The sequence below is a fragment of the Gopherus flavomarginatus genome, chromosome 7 (assembly GCF_025201925.1).
Source record: "Gopherus flavomarginatus isolate rGopFla2 chromosome 7, rGopFla2.mat.asm, whole genome shotgun sequence".
Taxonomy (NCBI): Eukaryota; Metazoa; Chordata; order Testudines; family Testudinidae; genus Gopherus; species Gopherus flavomarginatus.
Genome location: NC_066623.1, coordinates 59,348,867 through 59,361,223, shown reverse-complemented (window position 1 = coordinate 59,361,223; position 12,357 = coordinate 59,348,867). Strand labels below are relative to the sequence as shown.

The window sequence follows — 12,357 nt, the reverse complement described above, 5'->3', positions numbered from 1 at the left end:
CAGCTCCACTGATCACCCCTGTAACATAGGGGAAGGTGAGTGTGACACTAGGGTTTCATAGGCCAACGCCTGAAGGTCCACTCATAAAAGACAGTCAGTGCAGGCCACGACAGCACGGCTGTTTTACCCAGCACTGATAAGCAGCAGGTCCATCCCATGCTAACTTCAGTGTCCGAATGGTGCCACCCCACGCAGGGCACAGCGTGCGGATCTCACCGCCAAGGGACAATGGCATAGAAAAGGGCAGGAAAGGCCCAGCCCCTCCAACCAGGTCCAGAGGGCAAGAAGCTGTTGCTCTCTGAGCATCCAAGAGCAGTGACAGCAATGACTCCCTTGCCCCAAACTGCAATACGGTACCCACGCTCCTCCGGCTCTGCCGCTTCGGCCAATTGCTTGCCCCGGCCTTGGCGTCGTAGCCATCATTTCACACCTGTCAAGCCGACTGACCATTCCTCTGCACGCGCTCCTGCCGGCCAGGCCTTCTGAATCCCCCCACAGGAAGCATCAAGCTCCAGAAGCCAGTCATAATGCTGGAGGCCCAGCGCCTACCCAGCCGAGGGAGAGCTCTGTGGAGGAATGGGGGTGGAGAGGGGGTGTGCACGGACAAATAGGAGAGTGGGGCCAGGGGGTGCTCACCGGTCTGCAGGCCTCCGCGGGGTGGGGGTCGTCTTGATCCGCATGTCTGGTGCCCTGATGGGCGCGTAGGGGCCTCGCGTGACCCCAGGCAGCCGCTGCAGGAAGTGGGTGTAGAAGGATCGTGCCTCCATTTGCCTGTTGGGAAGGAAATGGGAACATGTGAGAGGAGCCTCTTCCACTTGCACAGGGGGGTCACCTCTTCACCCCCTTTAACCCTTCCATCACCACAAACACAGCTGCCTGCGACCCTGAGGTTTGTCACTCTCAGGCAGGAGGCCAGATGTATCCCTGGGGATGGGAGTGGGATTCCCAGCATAACAATGTGCGCTGTTCCCATCTGCTTTCACCCTCCCACATGCACCGTCAGGCCCCACATGCCCAGGGGGCCTCCATGGGTCTCCTTGGATGGGAGAGTAGCTGCACTGTTAGCTGTGTGACCCCAGAGTGCCCTCAGCGGGTAATGGCCTTGCTTGAATCACTAGCTCCCCGCTCCAGCTGCCTCGAAAGGGGACGAGGCTCTGTCCCTGACAGGGGTGGAGAGACATGCACATAAGCCAGGCCTGGAAGGGGATGGGTTTGCCTCCTTGGTCTGCCTGGTCCTGGAACTGCTGCCTCTGGTGCTTCCCACTCCCTGTGCTCAGCCCACACGCCCCTCCCTACTGCTCCCTTTGCCTCTCTCATCCATTCCCAGCTAGGCCCTTCCGCTCGTCCCAGCCAAGCTCCCTGAGCACCCTGCCTGGCCTCCTTCCGAACGTACAGCTGGAGCGGCCCTGCTGCCATCAGCCTGAGCCTGCTTTGCATGGCCCCACTCCTGCCATTGGACTGCCCTCTCTGCAGGACAGGGTCTCTGCTCTCCGCTCCTCCCACCAGCTCTACAGACACATTCTCAGCAGCCATTGGCGTGTACCCTGAAGCACCTGACAAGGCAGAGCCAGCACCTCTTCTGACTGCCAAGACTGGGGACCCACTGGCCACGCTACAGGATGTGTTCCTAATAGGGCTCTGGCCAGAGGGAAGGTAGAGCACTAGAAACCAAACCATCTATATAAAGAGAATTCAGGTTCTGACTGGGCAACACGTGTTCCAGGCCAGCTGACATGAGGAAGGGCACAGCTCTTATGGAGATCGGCAGCCTCAGTTCACCCAGCCACTCTCCCAGCTTCGCTCTATCCCTTGCAGCCGCCTTTCACCCTAGCTTCTGGGGTGGGGTTTGCCTCCTCTGGCAGCTCAGGGAATATGCCAAGGGCTCGCAGGCAGAGCCAGGAGAGCTGATGAGGAAGCACTTTAAGGGGGGAGAAGAACATCTGGGGTTAGACTGGGCCATCGGTGCTGCAGGGAGGAAGGCTGGGGCAACGAGAGGGAGAGAGGGGTACAGAAGCACAAGATATGCCACTACCTGGATCCAACCACCCTTGCTGCCTCAAGGACCTGCCTCTTCCTCCCCATTCGGTGGGGCAATTCCCAGTTCTACCCGTGTGGGTTTTACCCTCTTGGAATCAGTAACGCCCTCTAACCCAAGAGCTGGGGGTACGGATGCACTGGGATCTGCGCAGGATAAACCCAGCCCTGGTACCCAGGGTGCTGTGGGAGGTTTTGCTGTCTCTCAGGACAGCTTGGCAAGACGGAGAGAGCAGAGGGTGGAATACAGGACTCCCTACTTAACCCACACAGAACAGCAAAGCTGTCAGGCTCTGTGAGAGGCAGCGGCAGGAAAGCCCAGGAGAGTCAGCAGTGAGGAGCCCCCGCTTTCCGCTCTGCTTTCACAGCCCGATGTTCGCCCGCAAGCAGATGGTGGAGAGCCGGCGTCGTCACAAGCAATTTTCCCCTCCACCAGCTCCACGGCAAGGAAACAATGACTTTGCTCTTGGGTGAAGCTGGCATCATCAGAGAGCACCTCTCCTCCCCTAAACCTAGCTCACCCCGTCCCTCGCACGCCAAGCAGCACAGACAAGATTTGCAAATGCCACGATTCCCATTAGGAATAACTCCCTGCTCGGCTATGACCCAAGCAAGCGACCCCTCCCTGCGACCCTTCCTAGGGAAGCTGCAAGTATCTGTTTACCCCCTTGCCCCACCACACTCTTCCCTGCACTGCCAGCCTGACATCAATCATCCATTGAGGGTGCGAAGGCACCATCTGGCTGCTATTTCACGTGCCGTTCAGCAGCAGGAACCCACGAGAGGGGCTGAGTCCCGGCGCCATTGTTCTCTGCCAGCGTTTCAGAACCAGCCATTGTCTGGTTCCTAATGAACTTTTTCACAATTAGAAAACCAAGGAGGAGGAGTGCGGAGGCTGGCCGAGTTGGAGAGGTGGTCAGGGACAACTTGACTCCCTGCCAGCTTTGCAAAGTCCACTGATGAATTCCCCCGCCAGCGAAACACCTGCAAGCTGGGCTGAGTTTAGAGGGGCTTTCAGCAATTTGTAGCTGTAGCTGCTGGGGGAGTCCAGGGAGGAAAACCACACACAGCATCACAAAGCCACACCCAGTGTCTCAGCACGGGGCAGCCCAGAACAGGCAGGGAAGGTTGGAGCTGGACAGCTCCACGGGCGATAGGAGCTGGCTTTATCTCTGTAGGATCTGCCCACCAGCACCAGGATTCATACCCCATCCCTTAGCGAAGGGTCCCATGGTGTTTAACAGAGAACACGATTCCCTCTGTAGACCATTTCGAGCCAGAGCTCTCCAGCTGGGATAGGAGAGGAACTGCCATAAAACCCTACGGGTTTTATCCCTATCACACGCCACAGGATCTCTCTCTAAGGGCCGTGGGAAGGGGGATCTGTGCACAAGCACTGAGGTTCACATTCCCAGCGTCTGTGCAGCAAGTTCCCTCCATCATCAGTCCCACAGTGCCAGGATTCATCCTCGCACCCCTTAGGGACAGTGGGATCCACCTGCCAGCATCACACCCAGCTGCCATGCGAAGGCCTAGCACGTCACAGGCCACCCCGTCTGGGTCCCAGCAGGGAAGGACTCACACAGGGATGCGGCTGAAGGTCCCGTTTTTGATGAGTAGGAAACTTGAAGGGAAGGCAGTCACGCCATACTTCTTCACTAGCTCCTCCTCGCTGCTCAGCACTCTCCGGACAGCGATGTTCTCGTACTGCAGCATGTCCAGCGTCACCTGCAAGGCAGCACGCTCCATGGGTTAGACTAGCTATGGAACAGAATGTCCCAGGGCCAAGCCCACTTACAGCAGCTCTCTCCTCTGGGGGTTGGCGTGGGATGCTCCTGGCTGCTCCAGCCCCAACTTCTCCCAGCAGGAGTCGGGACATAGCAATATCTAGCACTGAGGGAACACTTTATGCCTCCAAAGCATCGTACAAACATGGCCTGACACTCACGAAAGCCCCGAGACGTGGAGAAGTAGGATCTCCATTTTACAGACATTTTATGGTCCAGGTCAGTGGCAGAGCCAGGGCTAAGTTAAAAAAGGTGAACTTTCCCTGAATAAATGATGCCAGGAATTCCTGGCTCCCAGCCCTGTGCTCGACCCGCTGGACAATGCTGTGCTGGCTACAGGAAAGCTCACCACTACTTGATCCTTAGCCTCACCTAACTGCAGCGCATGGCACTTGATGGCTATGGAAACTGGAAAGGATATAAAGAGTCAAGGAACAGTTAACATCTTTGTATACTAACTCCTGAGGCGCTCAGGGGGAGAATCAGAACTCGCCTCTTCACTCATCTACTCAGACCATAAGCTTTTTGGGGAAAGGGTCATTTTTTCACTACATGTACATGCAGTGCATAATGGGGCCCAGTGACATTATGTGAGTATTGTTGATACTACTGTTATACAATTGCGACAAATCTTGTACAAGATGTGTCATGTGAGGTGTCAAAAGAAAAGGAATATGATTATCCTGTTTGTATGCATGTATCATTTTGGTGTCTGAAGTTACGAATATTGACTATGTACCAGCATTTCAAAAGTGTTTGCTCCTGTGGTAACGCCCACAAGGTTGGTAGTTTGCATCCAGTCTGGTCAGCATATTGTGAATGGGCTACTCAAGTTGATGGTCCATTGAAGGACACTTAGCTCACACAAGAGGCCATAGAAGCAGCTGAGGATGCATCAGCCAGAATATGGGTAATGGCTGCTCTGACTCATTGAAGCATGCATGTTTCTCAGCAGTTTGTCCTGAATTTGGCATCCTCAGCTGTGACCCACGGACGCACGGTGACAGGCCCCAACCCAACCTGGTGCTACAGCAACACAAATACTGAACAAAACAATAATGCCCACCTCTCTGCCCAGAAAGGAGTCGTTCATCTCGAAGATCAGAGCCAGGTACGTGACATTGTTTGTTTGAAAGAACCCACGGATCTCCTCCATGCTGCAGGAGAAAACAATGAGGCGGTCTCAGTGACACGGAGCGAGCAGGTGAACGCGCCAGCCCCATCAGCGCAGAACGTGCTCCCTACCAGCACAGCACATAGCAGCTTGGCAAAGGGTTGGGTGTTTGCCCCCCTCGCACAGAGCTGAACCCAGCTGGATTTGTCGCCCAGGTAGGTGGCCGAGATCAGCTCTGCTTATACACTGTTCAATTCACATGGAGCTTATCGGCCTGGTTTTCTGCTTCAGTTCACTGGCTGTATGGTAATCTGCCAGGGTCAGCCAAGGAACGGGAGATGGGAGACTGTTTATGGAAGGACTTGAAGTTAGAACCCTGTCTACTGTGAAAGCCAGCAGTGGGACTAGAGTCAGAGCAGTTTCATCAAGATACAGATAGGGTCACATTAGAGACAGCCTGAACCCTAACTCTGAGCCCAAACGCTTCTGCTCTTGGGGAGTGGGAATGAACCCCCACAATTTCCCCTGTGGGGCATCAGACAGTGGGGAGCCTGAACCTGAGGTTGGAATACTGGAGTCTGGCTGGGGTTCATTTCCCCATCCACACCTGTGGCATTTGATTAACTCCGCCTGTGGCTTTGCATTTTTTACATGGGGGGGTGGGAGGGGGACAGGATAAGTGTCTACAGGGCATCGAAAGGTGCAATAAATCCACCTTTGCCAAGGTGCAGTGCTGTGCATGGCACAGCGTCCAAAGGCGGGAGAGGGCAGGAGCACAGAGACGTGTCTTTGGAAGGAGGGGGCATTGCTGGGGGCCCAGGCTGGAACGCTCAGACAGTGGGGAGGAGAGGGTAGTTAGACACCTGCAGCATGCTGTCCAGCACCTGGATAGGGGCTGTCCTCCCACTCCTCCACTGAAATGTGGGCAGGCATGGCTGGTGGGCAATGCAGCTCAAACCCTTTTGTTCTGTCCGGCCCAGCCAGGCCCAGCCCAGGTGACTCATACCCAGGAAGAGCCAGATCAGCTTTACAGGCACAGAGGAAAGCACAAGGGTGTGGTTACCCCCGAAGGGGAGAGGGGCTCACACACTTCCCCCTGGCAATCACCAGATGCAGATCTGAGGAGTTTCCTTTCCATTGCTGATCTGCAGGCAGCCTGGCTGGCTTCACAGATCCATTTCTGCCTCCTGGCTTAACACCTTTCCATACTGCCCCCAGCATTAACAGGTTATAGCCACAGGGGCTTTCCAGGCTCAAGTAGTGGTGAGCTTTCCTGTAACCAGCACAGCCTGGTCCGGTGGGTCGAGCACAGGGCTGGGAGCCAGGAATTCCTCTGTACAGCAGAGTCCTGGCTGCTATCTAGGTCTGGCAGTCAGATTAGACACTCCCAGATCGTACACTGAACGGGCAAGATTCAATCAAGGGCTTTTAGCCAGGGAGGAGCCAGAGGGCAGCAGTGACTTCAGCTTTCAGGGCAACTTTAGGATCTAAGGACATGGAGGAAGACTAGGGACAGTAATGGGCATGGCACCTCTGTGCCACCAGCCACTCCCCCCGGCCACGACATGGACCATCAACTACCCCGCACACGTGCGTCCCAGGGGAAACAACTCAGACTCCTGCTTCAAACACTCAAGCCATTGCCACTCCAGGGGCATCTGTTTGCTGTGGGCAGCACTAGGGCCCATCTGCCCTTCCCAGGCCATCAGCAGGTCTCATTGGATACAGCAGAGGGCACTGACACTTCCCCCATACAAACAATATAGGACATACCCTCCCCCCAGCGACTAATACGAGCAGCCACCACTCTCCAGCCTGGAGTTGTAGTTACAGGTAGGTTTGTTAGAGACAAAACATGGGGAAAAAACCTTGTAGGTAATGGAACCCGCCCCACACTGACAGTTCTGGGCGCATCACGTAGACAAGATACACGTAGCAGGTCTGGAACGTTACCAAGGAGGCAACTCGAAATGTCTGTGCCTATTAATTCTTGGCTAAAGAGTTGCCTTCCTCGTTTGGTCCATGTGCTATTATCACAGTCACTCCAGGAAGTCACTCCGGCACCAGGCCGTCAGTTCCGCTCACACCTCTGCAGTGCGTGTCGCTGTCCTGGGAGTAACCAGGAGCCTCCTCGCGAACGCCTAGGGCAAGATCTCCAGCCCCACCTGCAGGAATTCAGTTCCACATGATAACAGGGACTGAATCAAGGACAGGCCCTTGAACACAGTCATCATCCACATGCGGCACAGGTCTCAAGGATTGCTACTGGTGGCCTGGATAAGCACAAGTCCATTCCTTGTTGTTTCTCTCTCCAGGCCCCCTCAAAACAAACAAACACACACACACACACTCTCTCTCTCTCTCCCCCTCCCTCCCTCTGCTATTATGTCCCCTTCCAATAACCTGGTTGGTTCCAGTGGTGGACAGGCAGGTGGCCACGTCTCCTTGTGCATCTCCAGGTTGGTGATTATGCTCTGCCTCAGCTTCTCAATGCTGTCCCCAGGATCTGTTGGGGGAACAAAACACAGGGCTCATCACCAAAGTACCATGCACAAAAAGCCAAGGACTGTATCCAAGGTAACAATGACCCATCCCAACCCCTGATCCCAACTATGCTGGATCCCTGAAGCCATAGCAGTGTCACATGGGGACTGAGCATTACTGGACAATACTGTACAATATATCCCCAACCCACCCTGGCAGCCCCTCCAATGGCTGGTTAGTGGCGGATGGCAGAAACACATTTCTTTTACGAAGCTTGAGATGCTTTATTCATTTATTCCCTGCAGGGTGATTCCCTCTCATGAGTCATCCCCCACCAAAACCTCCTGCCCTCCCACCCTCACCTGGCAAAAGCACTCACTGACCACCTGCTACTCTAGAATGCAGCAGACATGTAGGCAGCAATGGAAAGGAAACCACCACAGCAGAGTGAATTCCAACAGGGGAGTCCAGCAAGGACTGAAGAGCCAGGAGGTTGTGAATACTCACGGAATATCTTTATCCCGTCCTCAGGGTTCTTGGAGAAGGCCTTGAAAAACTAAAAAAAAAAACACAAGAGAAGAGTGTCTGCAGGAGCATCTGGAGAACATTTAACAACATTCATTGCAACCCACAGAGCACTTGTAAGGCAGCATGGACCGATGGCTAAGGCATCAGACTGGGATTCAGGAGATCTGTGTTCTATTCCCAGCTCTACCACCAACTTGATGGGTAATTTTGGGCCAATTGCTGCCTCTCTTTGCCTCAGTTTCCCCATTTATAAAATATTTACTTGCTTTGTAAAGCGCTTTGGGAAGTAGGGCTGAAGAATGCTATACAGAAGGTAAAGTTTATTACTTTCCCAAGTGAGTTTAATCATACCTAATAATACCACCTAGCTCTTACATAGCTTTTTCAGCAGTAGATCTCAAAGCATTTTACAAAGGAGATCAATATCATTATCTCCATTTAAAAGATGGAGAAACTGAGGCACAAAGCAGTGAAGTCACTTGTCTGCGGTCACCTAGAAGGCCAGTGGCAGAACCAGGAATAGAACCTAGGCCTCCTGGGGCCCCAGTGTAATGCTCCATCTACTAGGCTTTGCCAATTTATAAAAGGTCTCTAGGCACCTGCAGAATAATCATTAAAACAGGCAAAAAGTGCAATAAATAAATCGACCCAATACAGACTCAGTGAAACTCCCCAGACACAAGTCTGCTCAGCAGCCTACCCCACCTCCTAGCAAATGCCTCAGGGAGCAAACAGATCTTTCATCTAACCTTGAAGGGCAAACCCACACGCTGGCTCTGTCAGACTAAGCAAGGGGGTGGGAAGGAGAAGCGGGCATTGGAGAGTCAAGGTCTCTTTGCCAATCACGATCCAGACACATATCTTGCAACCTTCCCACCATCAGCCCTCAGAATTCCTATCTGGGGGCTGTCAACCATTCTGTCAGTGGCTCTGGCCTGCAGGGACAGCGCACAGGTGCAAAACTCTTTTCAATCTCCCCTCTCCAGATGCCAGAACTTCAAACTTGCCCAGCTTGACCAATTCTGCAGTACAATAAAGTTAAAAACACGTCAGATGAATGATATTTAATACCAAGGTGAATGGTGGGCAGGGTTCTGTGCCAAAGTGCATCGGTCATCTTCATATTTCAATTCTGGAAAGTCCACCTTTTTTAATTCCGCTGAAGCAGACAGAATTGCCAGCCAGCTGCCCCGGGGCACTGTGAAATGCAGAGATTGTGCTGCAGAATTTACGTCACCTGGCTATAGGTTACACAGGATCTTGGTTATAGATCAAACCCAGCCCCATGAATGGCACCCGTAATAGAATGGCTTGGATGTCCATGCTGTTTGGAGCGTGGGCGTCACATCTCTCAAAGGCCAGGCCTGCTCTGGAAGTGGGAGGCCACCCTCTGTCCTAGGCGAAGTCCCACAGTGCAGCAATGCAGTCTGGAGAGGACAAGAGCTTGGCTCGCTGCGCTCAGTGCAAGCTCCTCACCAAAGAAGGAAACTAAGAGCGATCCCAGGTGCCACCACCAAGCAGGAACAATGGGACCCTTCGATCAACATCCTCGTAGAGTAAAAGCAGCCAGACTACCCCAATCGATGGAGCAGATGCCCAGCTAGTCTGGATGTTTTCCCTAGACTACCGGCTTCTCCAGGCTGACCCTCTGCCAACTAGCCCTTGCCAGAGCCCCACTCTCAGCTAGACAGTGGGGAAGCAGAAATCACAGCCTGTCTGCATCCTATGAGTTAAAATGGGCAGAGCTGAGTGTCCCCAGCCCACTGTTGGCACTGCACACCAGCTCTGCCTCCTCCAGTGCCTGGTGTGCACGCTGGCCCGGGGGGGAGGGATAAGGGATGAGAAAGAATAGCTTATTGCAGGGGCCGGGGGCACAAGTGTGTGCGTACCATACGGGTTGCGGAAGGGGATGCTTCCATGGAGTAGATGCCCTATCCCAGCCTAGGGCTCCTGCCCTTTCCAGGAAGCTCTGTGGAGGTTCTGTGAGGGTACCAGAGCCTGGTACGCGGCAGTTGACCGTGACAGAGACGAGGGAGCTGCCAATGCTCCAGTTGCAGTTATGGCATTGGGGAGTACGGGCAGCAGACCCCACAGCCCAGCAGTGCTGCAGATGAGGGAGAGGCTGCCATCCTGCGCATGCCAAGGCACTGCAGGGACATCAACCCATTGGCTGTGTTCAGCCAGAAGGAGAATCACTAGGCTCAGTAGTGTAAGGGCTGCAGCCCATTGGACCTAGCAGGTCCTGGATGGGGAGAGAGAGTCCTGCTGTTGGAGGAGCCAGCCGGGCTGACTGACCAGCTGCCTGTCAGCTCTGGGAACAGTGGGTGTGTGAAGCCCTGCCCTGGGAAAAGGGAAGCAGAAAGTTGTCCAAGAACGCAATGATGCCTCCAGCCCAAAGGAGGGCTGTGACGATGCTAAGGCTGCAGCTCTGCATGGAGGAGAGGGGCTGGCCACCCAAGCTGCTTATCTGATGCAGCAGCACCCCTGGAGAGCTCAGTCCCCAGCGCACAGCGGCAGGCCAAGGGTTACAGCGAAGGGCCAGCAGGGGAGGCAGGAGGGTTGGCACATGGGGGCTGCGTGGGATATGAATGCCCTAGGGTGATTAGACAGCAAGTGTGAAAAATCGGGATGGGATGGGGGTAATATAAGCCTATATAAGAAAAAAAGACCAAAAAATCAGGACTGTCCCTATAAAATCGGGACATCTAGTCACCCCAGAATGCCCACTCTCTCCTTTGGCCAGGGCCCAGCAACACAGCCAACCTCATACAGCCACAGTGACCCCCCCCCCCGACCCCTGAGATCATTCATGCTGCCTCTATGCCAGTCCCTTTAAAGGCTCACCAGCGGAGGGGGGCCTGCTCTATGTATCCAGGGCTCAGGATACAGGCCGCCCCACAGTACCTGCTGCAAAGAGTCATGTGCCCTCTGTGTTTGATGCCAGCTGTGCACACTCCCCCCTCCCTCCATGCAGACAGGGCAGCAGGATCAGTGAAATCTCATGGCAAATATTTGCTAACCAGGCTGGGCTGGGAGCGAAAGCTGTTTGCAGAAGGTGCTGGGAGGAGAGAGGGGAGAGGACAACACAATACCAACCCCAACGCCAACCAACGGCCTTGTAGCGCTGCCACATCAGCAGGTCCCTCTGGGCTTTGGAAGCCTTGTTAAAGACAGGCTCCAGCGCTGTATTTTAGGCCAGGCGAGGGGCTTAGCACAACACGCCCTTTCCTGTGGCATCTGAGGTCAGGGTCATCGCTCCAGCACTCGGTTCTACCTGTCAATGGCCAATTAATGTACCCAGCGGATTGAGGGGTCTCACAGGACCCTCTGGAGCGGGGAGCATCCCAATCCACATCCACTCATTTCCCCCTAGGTTTGGAGCTCTTCTTAGGCTGATCCCAGGACTGTAATTACCCCAGGAGTTCGGCAAGTTTCTTTTTCCAGCCAGCCACAGAAAGGAACTTTGGGTGGATTTTTATAATCACCCTCTTGTTGGCCACCAGCCCAGCCATAGGGCTCCCCAAGTCAAAGCTAGGGCAGGTGGGAGGCAGAGCTGACCCGCCCAAGTGTGCGAGACACTGGGGTTACTGCCCATTATTACCTGAGATGGCTCTTGTACATCTGCCGTTTACAACACGCCCTGCCCTAGAGGGAACAAAAACCAAACCAAAGGGACTTGACCCGTCATTGCAGACCCAGAGATGCCAACTTGCAAATGTCAGAATTTTTTTTTCCAGCCACTTCTTTCTTTATTGAAATGGAAATCTTGGGTGGCTACCTCTAGATGGCTTACTGCTTCCAAGACTTGATTGCTCACTCTGAACTCCTTTGAAATACTTCATTTGAATAATAAACAAGCTCAGCAAACAGACTCATTATCTTTTTAGACTTTGTCTCTTGAGAGGTCTTTCTGTCCAAGGCCCTTTTAATTGTTGCTTAACTACTATGAATTCTTTAGCAGTAGTAAAGTGTACAGCTGGTACACCTGACTCCTTCAAACTTAGAATTCGATGATTGAATGATTTATTAAAATAAAGTTATTTTTGTAATAATATCTGTGGGTTAAAGGTCAAAGATCTCCGCCAGCGAGGGGCATACATTAGTGCTCCCACAGCCACTACCACAGGAGCAGCTATACCAGGGGGCGATTTTCAGAAAAATACAGCCCATATTTCTTGAACTAAAGTAGATGACGTGCAAATTCCCAAGCTGCTGGTCCTTGATTGGAGCTGCTGATGGCTCCAATCCATTGACCCAAACAGAAGTTGGAACAGACCCTCACTTTGTTATCTTTATCGAAGGAAAAGGACTGGAAACTAACTTACAAAAATATAAAAGCGAAAAAGAGATCAGAAATTCTCCTTTACATTTTGAGATTCTCCAATGCAGGAGAGCCGCAAGTGGGGAGTT

At 53.5% G+C, this 12,357-nt stretch overlaps 1 protein-coding gene across 1 annotated transcript in view; it reads right to left on the bottom strand.

Annotated features, from left to right (window-relative positions):
* The window catches only part of QSOX1 (quiescin sulfhydryl oxidase 1), a 40,575-nt gene that overhangs the window by 13,736 nt on the left and 14,482 nt on the right, over positions 1-12,357 (bottom strand). The window contains exons 3-7 of the mRNA XM_050962283.1: positions 7,927-7,975; positions 7,339-7,441; positions 4,888-4,978; positions 3,617-3,762; positions 637-771 (exon numbers count right to left, since the gene is read on the bottom strand). Of these exons, the coding sequence (XP_050818240.1) occupies positions 637-771; positions 3,617-3,762; positions 4,888-4,978; positions 7,339-7,441; positions 7,927-7,975 (524 nt within the window). The remainder of the gene's footprint in view (positions 1-636; positions 772-3,616; positions 3,763-4,887; positions 4,979-7,338; positions 7,442-7,926; positions 7,976-12,357) is intronic.